Consider the following 24,225-nt stretch of genomic DNA (forward strand, 5'->3'; position numbering starts at 1 on the left):
CACTCTGCAGTGATGGAGCTGATTTGTATCTTCATGTGTGACCTGCTCATTCACACAGATTTATCTCCATCTACTGCACACTGTCGCAAACCACATTTAGGGCTTCAGTACCTCGGCTGCTCTTCCCATTAGTGGCCTATCCACTACATCCTGAGCCCCAACTGCCTGAATACTAGAGGAATATGTTCCCAGAAAGGAAGACTTCCTTTGTAATCTCTCTGGCCTGGTACCAGCACTGTCACTGTTAACGCATGCATTCTAGACTTCTGAGGTTTGGTGTCCTTGCATGTGACATTCAGAGAAACATAGATGCATGTAATTGCACCCCACAATTCCTGCTTGGGACACAAACATGACTGTGAAGAAGATAAATAAATCCTTCTGTATTCCTTCAGGATGTCTGACATACAAAGTAACCTGTTCTGTTTTTATGCCTCTCAGCAAAGATTACAGCTACATTACAGGAAAGAACGGACACTGCTGCCTCGTGGAGCTTCATGGACACAGCACCTTGAATCAGTCGTTTCACACTGACACTGTGTAAATGAACCTCTGTACCAGCTGAAGCCATGCATGACTCAGACATTGTTGAAAAGAGTTCAGCACAAGGCTGTTTATTCATTGGCACATTTGTCATTTTAAGAGTTTTAATACAGCAATTTTATGTACTGAAGAGCGACTGGGAACGAGAGAATGAAGTAACTGTACAATATTTACAACAAAACTGCTCTGCAAGAATATCCTCAGAGTTCAAATTATAGCAAATATCAATCAACAGCAAACATAAAAAAATGACATGTGACATTAAACACTGACATTAATGATTTTAGGTCATTTCAACTCACACTTCCTTTAAGAAAGCAGCACTTATTGATTTTTTTGTTCTCCTTCATTAAGGGAACGATTCCCACTCTTTCACCGTCTCCTGAAGAACAAACAGAAACATCATGGTTCACCTTAAATATATTATCCTCCTGCTCAGCTGCTTTTTAAAAGAAATCTCACCCATGTTTAGTTTTAGCTCTGCAGAAGCAATAAATGGGACATTTTAGGTTTTACCCCTATAAAACATTTTTCAAAAATATTAACTGCAAACAATTCCATCTTAGGAGAGTACTTTTTAAAAACATCTTTATATAAATTATACAAACCACATTATTAAACACATACTAGACAGCTTGTGTATGTGTATCCATGTCATCTACATCTTGACAAAAGTCTCTTTTTTTTAGTGCTGATCAGATGATCTTTCTTTGACTTTGGGGGAAAATCCATTGTGTTCTCCTAGTTCACTACCTTCACATTTCAGTACAATTCTTGAAATCAAGAGGTACTTTAGATGGACTCAGCAAAGAAAATACTTCAAATGTTAAAGTTCCCATTAAAAAAGCCCAGTGGCCATTCTCACTGGAACCATTGCACTTCTTCCATCCACACAGTTTCTGATCGAGTGATTGCTTTGTTTCACAAACTCTGGAGGCCTCCGCCTGCTGAAAGCTGCAGGAGCACATTTGTTTCTGGTGGCAGGGACGGTGAGCTCCCTTCAGGCCTTTGCACTGACGGTGAGCAGCTCCATGAAAGAATCGAAGAGACTCTCCAGCCAGCCTTGGTTCGCCATGCACTGCTGCACCACCTCCTCCTGGCCGGGGTCCTCTGCTGCCTGCTCAATATTGTCCGTCTAGTCAAAAAAACAACAACAATGAATACCTTCATACTGCACCATTGCTAATGCTAACTCCTACAATGGAAGCAGATCAGTGTCACCTGTGTGTGTGTGTGTGTGTGTGTGTGTGTGTGTGTGTGTGTGTGTGTGTGTGTGTGTGTGTGTGTGTGTGTGTGTGTGTGTGTGTGTGTGTGTGTATTTTGTTACTAAGTAATTTAATATATGAAAACCAAAAAGGATCCAGTAGCAACCTGTCCAGAGTGTACCCCACCTCTGAACCTTTAACAGCTGTGACAGGAGTCTGCTACAAGGTAATATTCACAATATTCACAATATTCACAAACGCTCATCCCAAGTGAAAAAAGTATTTCCCATCACCTATTGTTATTGCAGGTAATGGGAAATACTTCCTATTTTCTCCATGTGAGATATACCTCTAAAAGGGCAGGGCTCTACTCAGTCACCAGAGATTATATAAAATTGGTATCATCATTGCCTCCCAATCATTATTATTTAAACTCTGGTATCAGTATAAGTCCATCATTTACAGTCACCAAAAATGTCATCATGTCTGTTATTATCAGTATTAAGATTATCAGTCTGATTGAGTGGCAGTGACACATCAATCAGTGTGATCACGTTCCAGCTCCAATGAAACTACCAATGACTGTGGAGCTTTTAAAGTCATGCTGTTAAGCCGGGTACTTGGGTGGGTCAGTTGATGTTATTTACTGAGCCTTAAAATCTTTGTATAGTTGAGCATTTTGATACACACAGGTTATTAGAGCAAAAAGTGGAGCAGACATCCTTACCTCCTTCTTGCAATGCAGGAAGGTGTGATACTTATAGTGGTGAAGAGAATGATACAGACTGTATATCCGGCAAATTTCAATCGAAAGTTTCATATCCTGAAAAGGGTGAGAGAAAAAGAAAAAGAACCTACTATCAGTTTCTTCTTTCAGGGGTTTTTATTCCTTCTTAGTAATTGCAGTGTTATTTGAAAAGGCACGACTGAAGATCAAAGCAACACTGAAGGAAGTTGAATACATCTGAAGGACAGCAATTAACATAAATATTAAACAATTAAATTTAATTTGTTGAAAATTGTAAACATGAATCTGCACAAAAAACTTCACCCTGAAGTTAAGAAACATAACATAAGAGTTTCTTCAATTACAATTTAAATCACATCCCTCTGGTGACAATTGAACAGATAACTTAATGTAGTGAATACAGCCAGTGTTTCCTTCCTCTGACATAATCTCACTACAGGAAAATAACCAGGGGGTGGGGGGGGCCACAACAAAGAGCTGAACGCTTCCACTGCCGAGGTGCTGGTGCCAGCATCACAGTATACTACCCCAAAAGTCAAGTGTCCGTGCCTCGACAGTTCAGAGCTGTTCTAGCAGCATGAGTGGGACCTTCACAGAGGGTTAAGGTGGGCCACAACAGTGCAGAACAGTGTTCCAACACCTTCACTTAATGATCACTTAAATGTGATAGGCAGGTTAATGCACAATAGTGTTGAATTAACTCATTCAGCACTATTGTGCATTAACGTTTTGTGTTTTGTTCTCTTAGTCTCTGTTTTCTTTGAAATTCTTCTACTATGTTTTCCCGGTTTGATTATTAGTTATAATTATTTGTATTGCATTCCTGGTTCTCTTTGTTCTCATGTAGCTGGAACAGGTAGGAAACTGAAACAGCAAATGTGTAATCAGCTACAGGTTGAGATACCTGTCACCTGGTAATTTTTGATACATCATTAGCCCCGTTTTGTGCGTGCGTGTGCATGCAGATGTGCGGACGTGCATGCGATCTTTCCTAAATCAAAAGTGGTGAACTTGACTCATTGGCTCATTATGACAGAAAAAAAGTCACCAGCAAAATGCACCTCAGTGAAAACCAGCATCCGGGCACCTAAACAAGGATAAAGAGACCAGCAGAAACCAAACCAGTCAGTGTGGGGATTTTGATGGCACCCCCACTCTCAGCAAAGTCACCAGAGTCCAAACATCACAACACAGGATGGTGAGAAGACTCCAAGTGGCTGCAACCTACATCAAAGGCCAAGAAGTAGTAAACACCTGAGAGCCGAGGCAGAAACATGCAGGAAGGTCTACACCAGTGCCTGGAGCCTTCGCCAAGACCCAACAGAGGCACAGAGAGCACAACCCGGTCCCACCCAGGCAGCACGGGCACCAGAAAGAGGAGCTGATAGCACCGTACGAGCCGAGGGACAGCTACGTAAAAGAGCCATATACAGTTAATGGTGTTACGGTAGCCATGTGGTGTTGCATGTTTATTCTTGGGGTTACGGTTGGCACAGTTGGCACATGGCAGGTGTTTAACGAATGAGTCGGAGATATAATCACCTGGTCACTGGTGTGGCGGCATGGAGAATCGGTGAGTAGGGAGATTGTATGTTTTATTGACCGCTTTCCCTGTGCATGTCAATTGCCTTGCCTTGTATGGAGTGCCATGGAGTAGCTTGCTTTTGCTTGGGCTTGACTGCAGTGTGGATGGATTATTGAAACATGCAAATAAACAATCAATGGAACAATGTTTGGAATTGGATCTTCTGTTGGTTAGTTCAAGAGCAGTACAGTGCAGTACTCCCTACTTCAATTTGGTAGTGGCAAAAAGGTGTGACGTCACTACGTGTCAGCAAAAAAAAAAAAAACGACACTTTGAAATGCTGCAGTTACTTGCTTTTCATGGAAGTATGAGGTCCTTGAGTTTTCCCATTGAAACAGAATTGCATCAGTATGAATGGACTAGTGTTACGCTGAACTGTGTGCAATTGTCAAGTAAGAGTACAGCAGATATGGGAACATAGAGCCAGTTTTAACTAGATTCAGGAAGGTACTGGTGGTGATTTCAGCAGACACTGAGTCCATGTATCATCAGATCAGGGTACCAGCAGAGGACATGGATTTGTTGTGTTTCTTGTGGTGGCCTAACGGTGACCTTACTCAGGGCATCTTTTTGGTGCGTCTTCATCACCAAGTGTTGCCAACTTTGCCTTGAGAAAATGTGCAGAAGACAATAAGGAGAAGCATCATCAGGAGAATATTAGCAAACTCCTATGTTGTTTTTATGTGTCTGATTGTCTTGTATCAACAGCCAGTGAAAGGGAGGCAGTCTTGCTCCACCATGACCTTGTTTCCATTTGCTCAAAAGGTTGGTGTAAACTGACAAAATGGATGAGCAATCGGCGTGCAGTTACCATACCAGAGGCACAATGGGAACAAGGCATAAAGGATTTGGATTTAGACCATGATTCACTGCCTGTGGAAACATCCCTGGGTGTGAAGTGGTGTATTAAGTCTGACACCTTTAAGTTCAAGATTGTGGTGCAAGACAGACCTCTGACACAAAGGGGAATTCTCTCAATCATTAGTTCAATTTACAATCTTCTAGGAATCCTGACGAGCTTCGTCAGTTGGAGCAGTTTCAGGTGGCCAGGTGTCTTAAACAGTCAGACTTTGGTGACGTTATCACATCATTTTTAAGATTAGAAAGGAAAAGGAAAAGAGGGAGGGAGAGCCACAAAGCACAGCCAGCAAGACCCATCCACCCTCACCCATCCCCCAGCCGCACCACCCCCAACGTCCACACCACACCCATCTGGCCTGCAAATGCAAAAATGGAAGCCCCCGAGAGACAAGGAAGCAGGAAATTAGAGGTCCCTCCCTTAGTTATGCTGCTATAGGCCAAGGCTGCTGGGGGTTCCCATAATGCACTGAGAGTTTCTTTTCATTCACCTTATTTACTCTGTTTATACTTCACTCTGCATTTAATCATTAATTGTTATTAATCTCTGTCTCTCTTCCACAGTGTGTCTTTTGTCCTGTCTCGCTCCCCTCAGCCCCCCTCAGCAGATGACCCCCCCTCCCTGAGCCTGGTTCTGATGGAGGTTTCTTCCTGTTAAAGGGAGTTTTTCCTTCCCACTGTCACCAAGTGCTGCTCATAGGGGGTCGTTATGACTGTTGGGTTTTCTCTGTATTATTGTAGGGTCTTTACCCACAATACAAAGTGCCTTGAGATGACTGTTTGTTGTGATTTGGTGCTTTATAAATAAAACTGAACTGAACTGAATTCTGTTCCACCTGAGGCTCCAGAGGGTCCCACTCCGCCCGTCCCTGAGTCTGAAGGTCCAACATCGCTCGTGCCTAGGTTGACCCATCACCCCCTCCACCAGCTACCTTCAAAAGGGTCTTGTCTACTCTGTTGTTGGCTCGTAGAGAAGTTCCACCATCTTTCCCTACATCGGCCTCCTGCTGTGCCATTGGAGGATCTCTGCTGCAGACGCCGGCCACCTGTCAAGTTGTCTGAGGGTATCTGTTACCACCGCCAGCCACCTGTCATGCCAACTATGGGTTCCTGTCCTTGTCAGCTACCTGCCAAGCCTCCTGAGAGTCTTCGCCACTGGCCATGTGATTGACCTTTTAAGTTCCTCTATCTTCGCTGTTGGCCTCGTGGCCGATCATCTTCATTTTCGCTGCTGGCCTTGCCATCAGCCTCCTGACCACCTTCCTCTCTGCTTCTAGCCGCCCTGCCAGCCTTGTAAAATGCTTTGCCTCGGCCGTTGGCCCCTGGCCCCAGCTTCTTTCCCAGCATTCTGTTTTGAATTGCTTACCCAGCTCTGTGCTGACATCTTTTGTTTTGATTCCAGTTCCCTGTTTTGGACTCTCGTGCTTTTTTGGTTTTGTCTTCTGTCTTCTGGAGTCCTGCAGTTGGGTCCTCATTCTGCCTGCCACACTGCCAACCTTGACACCTTTATGTCTTTAAGACAGTTTAACTAACTGGTGTGTGTCATCTAGCTTCATTGATAGGTAAAGCTGAAATATCAATGAAAATTGATGCAGTGCTTTCTAATAATACTGCCTAAGGGAAGCATGTATAATGTAAATAAAATTGGTCCTAGCACAGAACCCTGTGGAACTCCATAATTAACCTTAGTGTGTGAAGAAGACTCCCCATTTACATGAACAAATTGGAGTCTATTAGATAAATATGATTCAAACCACTGCAGTGCAGTACCTTTAATACCTATAGTATGCTCTAATCTCTGTAATAAAATGTTATGGTCAACAGTATCAAAGCTGCACTGAGGTCCAACAGGACAAGCACAGAGATGAGTCCACTGTCAGAGGCTGTAAGAAGATCATTGGTAACCTTCACTAATGCTGTTTCTGTACTGTGATGAATTCTGAAACCTGACTGAAACTCTTCAAATAAACCGTTCCTCTGCAGATGATCAGTTAGCTGTTTTACAACTACTCTTTCAAGAGTCTTTGAGAGAAAAGGAAGGTTGGAGATTGGCCTATAATTAGCTAAGACAGCTGGGCCACTGATGGCTTTTAATAAAATGGTTTAATTACTTCCACCTTGAAGGCCGTTGGTATTTAGCCCATTAATAAAGATAGAACATCATATTTAAGATTGAAGCATTAATTAATGGTCGAACTTCTTTGAGCAGTCTTGTAGGGATGATGTCTATGAGACACAATGATAGCTTGCAGGAAGTAACTATTGATAACTCAGAAAGCTCAATCCAAGAGAAAATAAACAGTAGTATTGAAGGTAGCTGTGCATAAAGATGTCTTTTGAGATGGTTATGCATCATTGTTTCTCATTTTAAAATTGTGTTTGCAAAGAAATTTGTGAAGTCACTACTAGTTAAAGGAATACTCGGCTCTACAGAGCTCTGACTCTTTGTCAGCCTGGCTACAGTGCTGAAAACAAACCTGGGGTTGTTCTTATTTTCTTCAATTAATGATTAATGATTTTTTATAAAGCAACAAACTCCAGAGTCGTACACAAGTTTTTAGTTAATGATCCTTGGGGAATCACCTTGTTGGTGCAAAAATATTATTTTATGCCTGTCAAACTTTGGCATTCTTCATAGCTTCAATTAAAGAAATGAGAACAAATGATGTGCTTATGCAACAAAGTTCCTAAAGATATAATTAAAAATTCATTCTGTGCATAACAGAACAAGTTGTCTGTTATGCACAGATACAACACTGGTTCATCCCTTGAGTTAGGTGCCTTTTTTAGGTCAGTGTTGAGTGGTTCAACAAAAAAAAAATATTCTCCTTAAGATGGTCAAGAACAAGTACTGGACTAAAATGGGTGAAAAAGCAGCCACATGTCCTAAGAAAAACTTTGGAAGACCTTCTCACCTGCTGCTTAGGAATACCCCTCTTGACCTGGTTGAGAGTCTTACGGTTGTAGCCCTCTCCCCCAAGGTGAACTTTGACAACTCCAGATTCCAGAGGGTCTGCAGTCATTTTGGGGAATATATGTAGAGCCTCCTAATTCATGAAAAGCAATGAGACACATTTCCAGCTTAGTTTAAGCCCACAAAAGAATCAGATTTGTGTAAAGAAGCTTGATTTCAATTAACTGGAATTAATCTGGTTTTAACGTTTACACCATGGTAAATCAACTTCAACAAAGTTCTAATGCAAGGTGATTTGAAAAGTGTCAGTTAAACAAACCAGAAGAATGTGAAGGTTTACCTGGTGCTGAGCACTCATGTTGACTCTCCTCAACAACTTTTTCTTCCGTTCACTCAGCAGGCTGTCAATTTTCCTCATGGGTGGGAGGTATAATTCATCTGATGTGTTAAAGTAGCAGAACACTCATTTACTTTTAAATCTTAGGTTTTAATTCATCTAAATGCAATTTAGACAAGACACTTGCAAATGATGTAAACTTGTTTTAGTGGTGGTTTTCCATCACAGCATACACTAAAAATACAAATAAAGACAAAACACTTTGAAAACACATCAGATCACAGTGGAAAAAAAAATCATGCTGAATATCTATACTGCTATGGACTGGGTAATGTACTAGGAACGATAGGATGCCATATTCTTTGATGGAAATGAAAATGATCGATCTAAGAGGGCTGAATTCAAAGTGAAAAAATACTTTTGGCTGCCAGTGCTACCCCGCAGCCTCCCGGCAGCAGAATCTTTAGGTGTCACAAATCCCCTGGAAGTGCAAGTTCTAGCACACATAATTACCAGGTCTGGGTAGATCTTAATGGGGTGCATATGAGCCTTTGTTACATTATTCAGCACATCAATTCCAAATCAAATGTGGCTAAGTAATAACAATGAATAAGAAATACTAAAATCATAATAAATATAAACCACTGTCACTTTCTTTGATTGGCATTATTGTGGCAAGAAAAAACTCATCTGAGATTTTTAGTAGATCCATCTATGGTTTCAATGTGAAAATCATTATTATTATTGAGTTATAGTTATCGTGTTCATAGGATTCTCAGAAAACAGGTTTTCTGAAAATAATGACCTTGAGGACAAGGTTGCAGAGACTTGAGCTCATGTCTCTGCAATGACAATAAGCTTATCTATCTTATTTTGTGTAGCTCTGCAGAGCTCATCCAGTTCCTCCTGCACAGAGGAGCAGATCCCGGTCCTGCTGATGGGTTAAGAACCTTCTACGGCCCTGTCCAGCTCTCCTGGAATAACTGCCTGTCTCCTGGACTTTGCTCAGTGCTCTTGAGACTGTGCTGAGAGACATACAAACTTTCTGGCAATGGTACATATTGAGGTACTATCCTGGAGGAGTTGGACTACCTGTGTAACCTCTGTTATGTCCAGGTATTGCATTGTGACACTGACCCTAGCCAAATGAAAAACTAGCAAAAAGGGAGTCACAAAAACTGAGGAGGGAAAAAATGTGAGTGTCCTCCACCTGTAAAACCATTCCTGTTTGGGGGTTGTCTCATTGTTGCCCCTCTACTACACCTGTTGTTAATTTCATTACCACCAAAGCAGCTGAAACTGATTAACAACCCCCTCTGCTACTTAACGAACCAGATCAATATCCCAGGAGTTTAACTGACTTGATGCTAAACTCTGATTAGCAAGTGTTCCTTTAATTTTTTTGAGTAATACACACACATTCACACAGGTTCACCCTGAAAACATATGAAGAAGAGGATGTGGGACCTGAGGATTCTTTCCCACCCAACATCCAGCCTGACACTGAAACAGCTAGTAGCTCAATGTTCCAGCATCTGCAAGAGGAAACTGCTATTGCAAATAGAGACTGACGAGGTACAGTACAAATGCCACGGCAAGGGGGAGCCAGGACGTCAGGTCGGGGGGGGGAGATATCATCATCCCCGCACTCCAAGATTGGGTCCCAAGAGCCAGAAGAATTAGAGCAAAGACTGTGAGCCGAGCCTTCTCATCCAACATCAGTGTCTGGCCTCACAAGTTCATATGCATGCATAGGCAGGTGAGCAAATACTTTTAGCGATACGGTGTCATTAGATAAACTTACTGCAAAAAGTAAGGAAATTTGTATTTGGTTGATTTCTTTGTAATGATGTTTCTTGGCAATAAGTATTATACTGTCATAAAGTATGTTTATTTCCCCTTTAAAAGAAAATACATTTGTGGGTTGAGCAGCAGAGTTGAGTATGTGGGTTGCGCCCATAAAAATCTTCCCAAATCTTCTCTGTCAATGTCAAACAGCTTATTGTGCTACTGACTCTTGTTCTGAGTGTGTGGTACCCCAGGTGCTGACAATCAGGCAATCTCAATGCAGAGAGATATCAGAACGAGATTCTGTAACCAGTGGCAATCCCATATCTCCACATTCTGGGACTGAACTCTATCCTCCAAGAGGACAACGCTTGCCGCCACAGAGCGGGATTTATCAGACACTACCTCCAAAATTTGGGAGTGGAGAGGATGGAGTGGCCTGCCTGCAGACCTCAACCCCGTTGAACACCACTGGGATCAGCTTGGGTGTGTTGTTCATGCCAGAGAACAAAAAAAACCCACATTGGCTGGCTTGTGACAAATGCTGGTTGAAGAATGAATGGGATGCTGTTCGACAGCAGTGTGCAACCAAGCTGGTGACCAGCATAAGGAGGAGGTGCCAGTCTGCTGTGGCTGTGTGTGGTTCTTCCACATGCTATGGAGGCCCCCGTCTGTTACATGAATAAATTGTTACAGTATGTTTTGTTTCTGCAGACTTCAATCATCCAATCCAATAAACAACATCAAACAAAAGTCAACAGCAGAATTAGCTGTTTGTCACTGGCACAGAAGATTTGGCAAATATTTCATGGGCACAACCAATAGACTCAACTCTGCTGCTCAACAGCAGATTTTCCAAAGGTATAACATTTATTGCAAAGAAGCATTAAGGTCAAGAAATAATTGACCAAACACAAATTTACTTACTTTTTGTGTTAAGTTTAGACAGACACACACACGGACGGATGCTATGCAAAGTGGAAAACTGTTCTGTGGTCAGAAGAATTGAAAACATGGATGCTGCTTCCTCCAGACTAAGAGGTGGAGGCCATCCAGTTTGTGATCAGTGCTCAATTTCAAAGCCTGCATCTCTGATGGTATGGGGTGGGTTAGACAACACAACCTTTGTCTAAGTCCATCCATCCATCCATTCACTTCCGCTCATCCTGTTCAGGGTCGCGGGGGGGCTGGAACCTATCCCAGCTGTCATAGGGCGAGAGGCAGGGTACACCCTGAACAGGTCGCCAGCCTGTTGCAGGGCCAACACAGAGGGACAGAAGAATCAGAATCAGAAGGTTTTTTATTGCCATATGGGTGAACAGGTTCACAGCATTAGGAAATTGCTGCGGTACTTCGTGCTTACAGAAAAAAAAAACAAAAACAAATAAGTATAAAAACTATAAGACAATATACAAGTATACAAATTGCAAATATACAGAGATATTAGAGCTATAACTATAGCACAATATTACAAAATTACAAAATATACAGTGCAGAGACTAATTAAAAGATAAAAGAATGTAGACTATATTCCACTAATATGTACATCAGTGCAATCAGACAGGTGCATAGACATAGGGTCATCAGCGTTTGTGGAGGGTGGTGGTAACAGTCTTAGGGTAATTGTTCATGAGTCCAACAGCAGAGGGGAAGAAACTGTTCTTATGGCGGGAGGTTCTGGTCCGTATGGACCGTAGCCTCCTGCCTGAGGGGAGAGGGTCAAAAAGTCTGTGCCCAGGGTGAGAGTGGTCGGCTGTGATCCGACCTGCACGCCCCAGTGTCCTGGAGGTGTACAGGTCCTGGAGAGATGGGAGGTTACAGCCAATCACCTTCTCAGCAGAGTGCACAACGCGCTGTAGTCTCTGTTTGTCCCTAGTGGTGGCTCCAGCGTACCACACAGTGATGGAGGAGGTAAGGATGGACTCAATGATGGCAGTATAGAACTGCACCATGGTCCTTGCTGGCAAGTTGAATTTCTTCAACTGCCGCAGGAAGTACATCCTCTGCTGGGCCTTTTTGATGACAGAGGTGATGGTGGGCTCCCACTTGAGGTCCTGGGTGATGGTAGTTCCCAGGAAGCGAGAAGAGTCCACTGTGGTGATGGGGGTGTCAGTCAGGATGATGGAGGGTAGAGGGGCTGTGTGCTTCCTAAAGTCCACTATAATCTCCACTGTCTTCTGGGCGTTCAGTACCAGGTTATTGTGGCTGCACCAGGACGCCAGACGTTTGACCTCCATCCTGTAGGCCGACTCGTCCCCGTCTGAGATGAGTCCGATGAGAGTCATGTCGTCTGCAAACTTAATAAGCTTGACAGACTGGTGGTCAGAGGTGCAGCAGTTGGTATACAGGGAGAAGAGCAGAGGAGAGAGGACACAGCCCTGAGGTGTGCCAGTGCTGATGGTCCGGGAGTCCGAGACATTCTTCCCCAGCCTCACGTGCTGCTTCCTGTTTGTCAGGAAGTCAATGATCCACCTGCAGATGGGATCTGGCACGTTCATCTGGGACAGCTTGTCTTGGAGGAGATCAGGGAGGATGGTGTTGAAGGCAGAGCTGAAGTCCACAAACAGGATCCTGGCGTAGGTTCCCTGGGAGTCCAGATGCTGTAGGATGAAGTGCAGAGTCAGGTTGATGGCGGCGTCCACAGACCTGTTGGCTCTGTAGGCAAACTGCAGGGGGTCCAGAAGGGGGGCTGTGAGGGACTTGAGGTGGGACAGCACCAGACGCTCAAATGACTTCATGACCACAGAAGTCAGTGCCACAGGTCTGTAGTCATTTAGTCCAGTGATCCTTGGCTTCTTGGGGACAGGAACAATGGTAGCGGTTTTAAAGCAGACAGGCACGTGGCAAGCCTCCAGTGAGGAGTTGAAGATGTTCGTGAACAATGGGGCAAGCTCGTTAGCACAGTGTCTCAGTGTGGCAGGTGAGACACCATCTGGACCTGGAGCTTTGCGAGCTTTGACACTCCTGAACTGCTTTAGCACCTGGTCCTCCTGAATACAAAAGACTGTGGGGGTGGGGGAGGAGGGGGACTCTGGGGTGGGAGTCCTTGATGATGTGGGCTTCTCTGAGGTGTGGGGAGTGGGGGAGGTTGGGGGGTGAATATTTGTGTTGGCTGTATTGTGGTTGGGACTGGTGGAGGTGTGAAGGCTGCTGAACTGACCATCAAAACGACAATAGAACTCGTTCAGTCTATTTGCAGTTTGTAGGTCGTCTGTGGAGTGGGGGGTTCAGGCTTGTAGTTGGTAATCTGCCTAAAACTTTTCCATACAGAGGCCGCGTCGTTCTCTGAGATCTGCTGCTGTATATTCTCAGAGTGATGTGATCTAGCAGTGGCCACTTCCTTGCTAAACCTGTACTTGGCCTCTTTGTAGCAGTCTTTGTCCCCACTTTTAAAAGCCTCCCTCTTCTCTATCCACAGCTGCTTCAGTTTGGGAGTAAACCAGGGTTTGTCACTGTTATAACTCACCCTGGTGCGTGATGGCACAATGCTGTCCTCGCAGAAGTGGATATACGAGGTTACAGTGTCCGTGTAGTCATCCAGACTGTCACAGGCAGCCCTCATTGAGTCCCAGTCTGTAGTTTCGAAGCATGTGCGGAGCTCCTCCACAGCCTCACGGGTCCACTGCTTTGTTGTCCTCACCACAGGTTTTGAGAGCTTCAGCCTCTGTCTGTACGCGGGGATCAGGTGGATCATGTCGTGGTCAGAGAGGCCGAGTGCAGCGCGGGGCACTGCGTGATAAGCCCCGCTTATCGTGCTGTAGCAGTGGTCTAGTGTCTTCTCCTCTCTGGTCGGACATGTGATATATTGTTTATATTTGGGAAGTTCCTGTCTCAGGCTGGCTTTATTAAAGTCCCCAAGTACGATGATAAGAGAGTCCGGGTATGTCCGCTCCATGCACAGAATCTGCTCTGTGAGCGCGCACTGGGCCTCGTGCACGTCCGCGTCCGGCGGGACAAACAACCTTTCACACTCTCATTCAGTCACACCTGTGGGCAATTTAGAGTAGCCAATTAACCTAACCCCAGTAAGTGCATGTCTTTGGACTGTGGGAGGAAACCCACACAAGCACGGGGAGAACATGCAAACTGCACACAGACCTTTCAGATGTTATTCTAACTGTGAGGCAGCAGTGCTAACCACTGTACTGCCCCTTTGTCTAAGTCACGTAAACATATTTTTCCTGGAGAACACACATTTCTCTGATTTGTATCAGGATTTTAACCAGTATTACGGTATTCTTTGATCTGAGTGCTCACCATCAGTGTCCTCCAGGGCTTGAATCATATCAGGGTCAAGCGCTGTGCTGACCAGCATCTCAACATAGCTCCTGAACATGTCCCTCATGGCTCGACTGTTGACTCCACCCCGCACAGGCCCTAAAATACAAAAGAAGCTGCACAGAGGGCCTGGACACAGCGGACACGGGTTGAAGATGATATTAATAGGTTAGAAATAAATGTGTGCACCAAATACACACAAAGAACAACTGACCTTCATCATCACTGGGTAGGGAGGATTCAGAATCAGATGAGGAGGACAGCACCTCCTTCAGCCACTTCTTCCTCTTCTTGGGTGGAGGCTCAGCCTTGTCCTGTGAAGTCTTGGCTCTTCCCTGGCACTCCATCTTCTTGTCTCCTCTTTTTTTCTCTTGTGCAAACTCCATTGTATTATCTCCGCTTACTTGCTCCACCCTCTCCTTTGTATCCTGGTCTCTTTGCTTCTCTTCCTCTCTTCTCTCCTTTTCTCTTTGCTCACTCCCTTTCTCCCTCTCCCTCTGCTCTCTGTCTTTCTGGTCTCCCTGCCTCACTTCCCATTCCCTTTCCTGTCTGTCCCTCCCTTTTTGCTCTCTCCCTGGTCTTTCCCTTTCTTTCCATTCTCTTTCTTGTGTCTCTCTTACTCTCTGCTCCCTTTCCTCCTCACTTTGCTGCCTTTTATTTCTCTCCTTCTCCTTAAGTTCCCTTTCTCTTTTGTCCCACTCTTTTTTCTCCTTCTCCCTTCTTTCACTCTCACTTTCCTTCTTCCATTCCAGTGTCTTTTCTCTACACTCCCTCTCATTCTGTTCCCTGCCCTCTTTTTCTTTCTCCACCTTTTCGTTTTCTTTCTTGAGCCTCTCTTCTTTTTCCTTCTCTTTTTGTTCTCTCTCCTCTTTCCTTTCTCTTTCTTTGTGTTCCTTTTCGACTTTTTTCCTGGTTTCTCTCTCTCTTCGTTCCTTTTCTCTTTCTTTCTGTCTCTCCTTGTCTCTGTCATCTCTCTCTGTTCGAGCTTGGCTCTGACTGTGAATGGTCAGCAGCTGTTTAGGTAGGGCCTGGCGCCTGTCAATCATTAAAAGCACATAAGGAGAGATGCTGATTTAATTAGTGCTCATCTTAAGCATAGGTACATGAATACAGATACATGAAATGATCAAAGTTCATTGTTGAAGCTTTTGGAACAAATTCATCACTGAATTGTTTTCAGATGAAGTTTTTATGTAGTGTAGTCTTTTTATGTGTATACTTATGTGTAGAGAGCACAACAGAAAACACCATCAGGTGACAATTCTGAGTTTGATGGGCTTCTTTAATTTATATGCATTAATAAATAATGACCAGCACAATTGTAAATTGGCCTGGATATCTGGGCTGAGACTGTACCTCAGGGGGTTTCCAATTAGTCTTTTCCTCTTTGTGCCCCTCCTCTGAGAATCAGAAGCATTTGTCATCAAAATCAATCAATCAATCAATCAATCAATCAATCTTGGCCTTACCTCAGAGTCAGACCGGCTCTGTGCCATGGCTTTCGGGAACACACTCTGACATAATCTTTTTTGTTGACATTCTCCAAGAACTTGACGTATAAACGCTGGTAGTGCATTTTGGCATCACCAAAGTAACCCAAATACTGAGAGGAGACAAAAACAGTTTCATAAAGAGTTTATAAAAATTCTAATGTTACAGAGGATGATGTGACTCACTCTAGAAAACGACTTTAATGTTAAGTTTTAAAAGTGTTATAGTGGAAAAAAGTCAAACATCAGAGAGTACTCACTGGCTTTGGGACCCTATACTACGAAGTGACTTCAGCTTATCCAGGGTATCCCTTCTCTGGATACTGTTACCCTAACACTGCCCATCGGGATAAGCGGTCACACAAAGCTGGTTATCAGCTTGCTAAGTTAACCCAGGGTTTCCCCCACGGGTTCACATGAAAGGCGTGGCGTTGGCAGCATCTGCCCAACCGAAAAGAGTTTCATGGGTCATATGACTTTTCTTCCACAAAAAAATGATCCCTATCCCACCTACACCAGAGACATTATCAAATGGTGATTAAAAAAAGAACAAAGAACATTAAAATATAACAGTAAAAAGCAAGGACAAGAGATGAATGCTGCAGAAAATTATTAATCTGGTGATTTAGTGCACAGAGGGGAGAAATAATCATTTTAATTCCAGGTAATAATTTTATTTCTGGGTGTGCTCTCAGTGCTGCTGTTGATGGCAGCTGCACATCAGAGTTCTGAAACTTTAAACTGGATCATTTAAACATTTAAGGTTACCTGATAAATCAGAGAGCGAAGTGAAACTGATGTGACAGGTATTTTTGGTGTGTGCTCTGTTTCCAGGAGGGTAAAGAGACTCAGCAGCCAGTGGTTTCAGTAAAGTACAGCTGAACCAGCTGCACAGATAAAATCAGTTCTCCCAGCAGAGAGTCTATATTGCACCTAAAACCTGCCGTAAACCAAAGACTCCCTTCCAGCTGATCTTAAACTGACCCCTGAACATAAAATGCTCCTGACAGCTTTAGTTTTTATTCTCGCAGCTGCTGTTTCAGGGTTTCAGAGTAAAGATTAAATATAAAAACATTACTCAAACATAGGACAAATTTGAAATGAGATCTGCCAGTACAGTGTAGGTGTCCTGTTTTAGATCATATGCATGCTTACAGAACAATAAATCTGTTGTACCTGTAAGGAATAAAGTTGTGTCTAAGCAGCTATGATTCTTATGTCTGCTCATCAGGGAAACACAAAGACTTTAGACCCTCCTACTCTCCTGCAGAGTTCCCAGGGATCTTCCAGGATGGTGATGCTATTTTCTGAGACACCTTTGTGGTACAGAAAACCCAGGATTAACCCCAAAGTTACCTGGATAAGCCAAAATCCTGCTTCATAGTATAGGCCCCAGGTGTGACATCACTCTTTTGAAGCTGTCCACCAAAAGTGAAGCTGTCTAAATCCTTCAACATACAGCACGTCTTCCTGAGAAACTCACATTACTGGTTGCACAGAACTGCCTTTGACCATCTTTGATCTCTGGGCTGAATTTCTGGAGTAAGGCTTTTTGTACCCTCCAGATAGGCGGAGGCTCCCGGCCTGTCTGCAAGGCCATCTAGTCACACAAACAGACACAGTATGTATGTAACTTATTATAAGTTATTCATTCAGAACACGTACTTCCTGGCAGCTGTGGGGTGACTAACCTTAAGAGTCCCAATGTCCTCAGTTCGAACCACAAACTCGTCCCGCTCACGAAAGATGCCCTCACCTCCGCTCTCACTGTCCTCCTCTTCACTCTCCCCAGCAATGGCAGCATCAGCCTGTTTCTTTGCCAGGTGGAGGGAGGTGAGACGCTGGGATGCTGGAGTTTCCTCTGGGGTTGGCGGTGATGGTGGCTGGGAGGATGATGAAGAGGGTGAGGAAGGTGAAGGGGAAGAGAGGTAAGGCTGCCCAGCTTCAGGTTCCTGGTCCTGATCAGAGGATGATGGGGGAGGTGTGGTGGATGGGGGTGGGATCGATTGGCTCAAGGGAAGGTTGTAGAGGGGTGAGGATGGGATGGCTGGAGGGGAGGTGGAGGGGGGTGGGGAGGAGGCTGCAGTTGGAGCTTGCTGGTAGGAGGACTGTTGCAGTTGCTGATCAGAAGGATGATCATTTAGACTGGCCTCTTCCTCATCCTGCTGGACAGGCAGTGGGGAAGTTACAGAGAAAGACAGGGGAGGGAGGGGCGATGGTGAGGAGTATGTGGGTGGTGAGGAGGAGCTAGATGGTGATGGAGGTGCAGAAGCAGGCACAGGTCCTGATGGTAACTCTGAAAAACAGGCACAGGGTGAAATGAAACAGTGTTTCTATATGCAGAATCATTCCTCCCCTTTTCCTGAATTACTGTTACACTGATTTTTAGCATGAGTGACCTGCAAGCTCAGAGTATCTCATTCACCAGTCCACTGTGCAGGACCTCCACCTGTTGGAGTCACCCAAACAACAGGATCTTTCACTGTCTCCTACTAATAAACACTGCCAATTTATTTAATATTGTCTTAATAACCTTATCTGGGTTTTTTTCAGAGCTTTCACAGAGTCATCACCAATGAATAGAAGTTGGTTCCGATATCACATAACCTGTAACTTCAGTTAATTAAAAAATAAATAAAATAACAATAATAATAATAATCTCTAAATAATGATCTATGTGTTATCCAAAAATATTGGAGGTCAGAAGTAATTAACAAGGAGTCAGGGAACAAAATTTTACACATTTGACAGTAGAGACAACATTGAATCAGAGACAAAATTATAAACTCCAATTCAGTGACTGACAAACGGTGCGAGTGCTGTTTGTTAAATGAAGGCAAAGATGCATTTGAAAACTGAGAAAAGCAAAAGAGAACAAACTGAAGTTGTTGAAGAGAAAATAAGACAAATACAAACCTTCACTGCCTTCAACTTTAAGGACCTCCATAATCTGCATTTCAGACGTTGTATCCTCCTCCTCCTGCTCCTCCTGCTGCTGCTGCTGCTGCTGCTGCTGCTGCTGCTGCTGCTGCTGCTGCTCTTCCACTGCTCCCTGCAGCATATTTTGTGAATCTCTCAGGTTTTCTTCTGTGTTTGCAGTCTCCTCTCCTCCCGTCTTCCTGGTCTCCACTTCTTCTTCTCCATGCTCAGATCTTAGCTCCTCTGTTTCTTCTCTGTTGGACAGTGGGCTCACCGCTTTTTTCTCCTCTTGTATGTTTCCTTCATCTTGTGTGTTATGCTGAGTGTGTGTAAGTGCCTCCTCTTTTCTGCCCTCCATACTAGAGCTGAGGGGAGGCATGATGGGGAGAGGTGGACTGAGCGACGGCTCCTGTGGCATGGGTGGGGAAAGCATGGGTTGTGCTTTGACCACTGCAGAAGCCATTGCAGCAGCCAGTGAGTGTGGAGTGTCATAGAGGGCAGAGATGGCAGACGAGATGCTCTTTTGCAAGTCCTGGTTTTTACTAACTGAATCCTCCTCATCAGAGGAGAAAGAGGGGAGAGTCTCCAGGTTTCTTTTCAGTTCATCATCCAGAGGTTTGCAGGGACTTGAGCAGCTGCTGAGGGCCAGATCTGACCCTTCACCCTGCCCGGCATCGCTGAATGGCCCTGGAGGCTGCTGGGGAGAAGTTGGTGGTAGGGGAGGAGATGTTGGGGATAAGGATCTGATCCCTCCCTTTTCTTCATCATGTTCTGGTTCAAAGTCTGACTGTTTTTTACCTGTCTTCAGGAAATCCAAAAAAGAGGCCATGAAGCCTGGTTTGAAGTCAAAGGCCTTCTCATCAGCCTGTAAAAAACAGAAGCTAATAACTGATGGTGTTATGATGTAACAATCCCCACATTCACTTAAAAAGACAGACTTAACTGGTTTTTTGGAACACAGCAGAGCAAGCCAGTTCCTTAAATTAAAAGTTATGAAGTGTAGTATGTTGGCAAGTAAAATGTTCAGTTTGAATAGCACATGGTCATTATTTCAAGAATTTATCCATGCTTCAGGCCCAACCAAGCTTACAGTATCCTCCAGTAATGACTGATTCCATATCTTGTGGCATACATTATTAACACATGGTCACCATGTGCCTTCACCACGGCCCACCTTTCCTTCCTTTCTGCAAGAAACGTCAGAGAAGATGGGGAAACGGCTGGTGAAGTTCAAAAACTACCTTCTCTGATGGTTGATTCTCACATTCTTGTGGATGGACTTGGTCTGGACCTCAGGTGGTTCATCTCCTGGTGGTCATTGGAACCCACTTAGATGGATCCTACCTGTGGCATCACATTTCAGTGTCCAGCTTCCACAGCATCTCTTGCCCCGTCTTTGCACAGGTGGAATGGATCAACAGAACCTTCGTCCTCTGGGTCGCGCATCCCAGCTGGCTACCAACTTAGTTTTAGCCAGGCTGGCTCTGGTTAATGCTGGCTCACTAGCAAATAAGACTTTCATTCTGAATGACTTCTTCACCTCTTGGATTTTCTTCTATCAGGTCAAATGCACAGGTTAGGTTTCACCCCCCTCCCTGAGCCTGGTTCTGCTGGAGGTTCTTCCAGTTTTTCCTTCCCACTGTCACCAAGTGCTGCTCATAGGGGGTCGTTTTGACTGTTGGGTTTTTCTGAATTATTGTAGGGTCTTTACCCACAATATAAAGCACAATAAGGCGACTGTTGTGATTTGGAGCTATATAAATAAAACTGAACTGAAGTTACTCTGCACCAAAATACCAGCTACGATAAATCCCCCATATACCCCCACTGCAGCTTCATCTTTAACTCACTGATCAGCTCCAAGTACACTAAACATACTATGATACGTGTGTTTCATGTTGAAACAAACAGTCATTACTTACCACCCTACTGGGAACAAATTATTGTGGTTCACTGATAAACTTCTGGCCTGTTTCCATCATGAGTGACCTGCTGCTCAGTGTCCTTCACTCCCTGCTTTTTAATCCTATTCATTTTAATATGATATAAGTCACTTTGAGGGTAAACACACACGTTACTGTATTCATTGTTTTGTTATATTGAGCAGGAAGCTCCCCATCTTAAATTAATGTGGTGTGTTCCTAAATCAGTAGCAAGAATTAAACAGCTGACAGTGAATAAGACATATGCAAATGAACCCAAGACTCTGCTGAGCTCCTTGGTGCCATCAGAAAGAAACAGCTGGCTTGTGATTTGCAGAAACACAGGTTCAAGTCCACCTAGACATTTTTTTATTATTAATATTTTAACTTTGTTACGAATATTTTTAATCAGAATCATTTCCATTGTTAGCTGAACATAATATCGACACCAGCTGCATGAACTGGAGATAGCAACATTTTTCCATGAGGTCTTTAATCTGGTCAAATCAACTGTATGATTTAATGAATCTGCAGATGCAACATCTGGAACAAGGAGAATGGAATATGCAAACAAATCTAACCAGTTACAGTAAAAAACAATCAAGCTGGAACAGCGGCAGCTAACAGCTGATGTTTACTCCACCTCTGTAATCATCCTGTCCACTCTGTGCTCTGTGCACTCCTTTACTGACCACCAGACTACAGGTAGGATTTTATCCACGATGTCTCTGAATTCTTGGCAGCCACAGGAGCTGCTTGGCCATGGAAGACCATGGGATGCAGTTACTGAGGCAACAGAGCGTCGGTGACTTTTACGCAGTATGCATTTCAGCGCTCGGTGAACCCACCCAAACATCTGGGAGGGAAACAAGTTTATGAACTCACTTGTTTCAGTGGTGGCATCGTACCACACTCAAAATTAGTGGGCTCTTCAGAACAACTCATTCCTTCACAAATGTTTGTAAAGGCAGATCATATGACCAAGTGCTTTTATACATGTGTGGCAATGTGACTGAGTACACCTGAATTCAAATATTAAGAGGCGTGACCCCATACTTTAGTCCATGTAGTGTATATATAGCTATAGCTAATAAATAGTTACCCTGTTTAATCCTTAAAATCTCCACTGGCAAAAAAAAATATGGAATGAACAACAGTCTGAAGGATTGTTCCATTTAAATGCAGACCTGCTAATATCGCATAACAGACAGCAGAGGGCGCCAAGGCACTCTGCTGTCTGCAGTAACTGTGGCAACAGCTGCCCAGGTAACAGGCATGTCTCTCCTCTTTCTTTCTATCAGTCAGAAAGAGCTGGCTGTCAGTCAGCTGTAACGGCTTTCTCTCCAAATCTCATATTACAAAAACTCAGCTGAAAATGGAAATGATGCCTTTTTGTTCCACTGCAGACTACAGCACACAGCCCCTCCTTACATTTAGATTTAACAAACACCTGGACAGACTCCTACCTTCTTACACGGGTTTTGGCCAGGTACCTGCAGATACCTGATTTATGGAGACAATGCCATCCCTCTTCCAAAGGCTTGAATTTGAATAGCTGACGCATGAATTATATATGGAGCTCCTTTTCCAGCAGGTGTGAAGGAACTTACTGAATTGGAGAGTTTCTGCATAGCAGTCCAGGCTTCAGGATTCAGTGAAGTGTCAGTTTCTTTCTTCCAACCGTCCACTGCCATCTGTGTTACATGGTAAAAAATATAACAACAAAGGATATATAGATATATAGCAAAGGACAGGTCAAACCTTAACAGACACTGAAGGTTGAGCCTGATACTCAGCATGACTATGGGGTGTAGATTTAGTAACTATTGTGTCCTGAATTCAACAAAGAAGAAGGAAATGGCAGCGTTTCCTGTCTTGGCTGTACTGCACTGTCACTGTGTTTCACAAACCTTTTTAAAGGGTGGAGTCCTACAGACGTGACTCAGCCCTTTAACACATAAGTCTTTGGTTTATCTGCTTGAATGCAGAGTCACTGCAAGAACAAGGTTTCTGCTTACATGTGTAATTACTGAACTGCATATTCATTTCATTCTCTAGAAACGTTAGGTGTCCCTTCTCACTAAGAATACTGACTGCACATACAGTGCATCGCCTCGTTGCTGTGGCAACTAGCTTTCTTTTCACTCTAACATGAAACCCAAAGTTGAAACTGCCGTGTGCAGGTAGTCTGCATCCACTCACGGCGGCGGCTCCTTCTCCCACACATCCACTGAGACCACTGAGAGCACGGACCTCAGTGGACAGTACTCAAGCAGCCTAACTGATGCTACATGATAACAAAGACAAAAGTATTTCTACTTATTGATTTTTCTGAACTTACATTTTAAGTAGTACTTTATAATAGGCTCACAGCTAAATGTGTAATTCCTGCAGACTTAAAGACGAATTTCAGTGTATTTTTCTTTAATTAGGGTTTAATTTAATTTGCTTATAAATAAATTGCTTATAAATACTATAGAACGGTACTACAGCTACAAGAAGGGTGTAATGATTCGATTTGTTAAAAAACAAAGAAATTATACTGCCAGTAATTTTAAGTCGTGTTTGATTTCCAGGTATTTTATCAGAATAACAAGCTAAAATACGAGGAAAGCTAATTTCCCCTCTTACATCATACTTTTAGGGCCACAAATTATGGAGCAGCTTAACTTTGCCTTTTTACATCTTTTTTTAATATTCACTTATTGGTGTGCATGATGATGCTCCACTGTCATAGGATGGCTGTGGCTCAGGAGGTAAAGCAGGTCACCTACTAATAGGAAGGTTGGTGGTTCGATCCCTGCCTGCTCCAGCCTGCATGCCTAAGTATCCCTGGGTAAGACAGTAGACCTCAAGCTGCTCTCTGATGTGTTCATCAGCGTGTGAATGGGTCAATGAGGCATGCTGTATGAGTGCTCATGCACAGTAGAAAAGCGCTATATAAGAACCAGTCCATTTATTATTTAACTCTCATTTTATATTGCATATAAAAAAGTGATGAGATAAAGCCCATCAAACCTTGCAGGACATAGGCCTATGTGATCTTGATGATGGCGTCATCACAAGTGCAGCACCATATACTGCTTTGCAACCAATCTCACCTAGTGTCAGCCAGCAACTGGTCACAGGAATGCTCCTTTTTCCCTAGCAACTGGAGGTTGTCAGAGCGGGATCGACTCTAGGCTGTCGTGCAGGTTACGTGATTATTTTTGTTAAGGGACAGGATGGCAGATTTGACTCTTCCTATGTCTCTGACCTCTAGCAGTCAAAGTAGATCCTAACTAACCCCAAAGTAAAATCATACTTGATCAAAGGCATTTCTACCAGGTATTTCTATTGGAGCATTTTATGTGAAGCCTCGTTTCCTGTCATTTTCTTTACCTCTTCAGCTCTCTGCTGCTGCATCGTCATCGTGTTTTGTGTCTGGTTCACCTCATTTCTGTTGTTGTCCATGGTGGTGTTGGGTCCAGGACTCAGGCCCAGAGATGGTGCTGACCCCACTGATCCATCAGACAGAATTGGCTCACTGCTGGACAGTGAGTCTGTCCTCAGCAAGGACTCTGGTGGAGGCATAGTGGCAAGGGGCAGTTTGATCTGAGAAGAAGACAGGTGGGATGGACAAACCTGAGATTTATTCA

At 43.8% G+C, this 24,225-nt stretch overlaps 1 protein-coding gene across 1 annotated transcript in view; it reads right to left on the reverse strand.

Annotated features, from left to right (window-relative positions):
- Positions 1–588: 588 nt before the first annotated feature.
- The window catches only part of prr12b (proline rich 12b), a 50,798-nt gene continuing 27,161 nt past the window's right edge, over positions 589–24,225 (reverse strand). Inside the window, exons 5-16 of the mRNA XM_030725520.1 lie at positions 23,969–24,181; positions 22,198–22,281; positions 18,756–19,530; positions 17,438–18,054; positions 17,230–17,346; positions 15,726–15,859; positions 14,471–15,291; positions 14,236–14,355; positions 8,194–8,291; positions 7,855–7,986; positions 2,476–2,571; positions 589–1,678 (exon numbers count right to left, since the gene is read on the reverse strand). Coding sequence (XP_030581380.1) covers positions 1,544–1,678; positions 2,476–2,571; positions 7,855–7,986; positions 8,194–8,291; positions 14,236–14,355; positions 14,471–15,291; positions 15,726–15,859; positions 17,230–17,346; positions 17,438–18,054; positions 18,756–19,530; positions 22,198–22,281; positions 23,969–24,181 — 3,342 coding nt within the window. The 3' untranslated portion in view covers positions 589–1,543. The remainder of the gene's footprint in view (positions 1,679–2,475; positions 2,572–7,854; positions 7,987–8,193; positions 8,292–14,235; positions 14,356–14,470; positions 15,292–15,725; positions 15,860–17,229; positions 17,347–17,437; positions 18,055–18,755; positions 19,531–22,197; positions 22,282–23,968; positions 24,182–24,225) is intronic.

Source organism: Archocentrus centrarchus, unplaced genomic scaffold (assembly GCF_007364275.1).
Source record: "Archocentrus centrarchus isolate MPI-CPG fArcCen1 unplaced genomic scaffold, fArcCen1 scaffold_58_ctg1, whole genome shotgun sequence".
In the NCBI taxonomy this organism is placed as follows: Eukaryota; Metazoa; Chordata; class Actinopteri; order Cichliformes; family Cichlidae; genus Archocentrus; species Archocentrus centrarchus.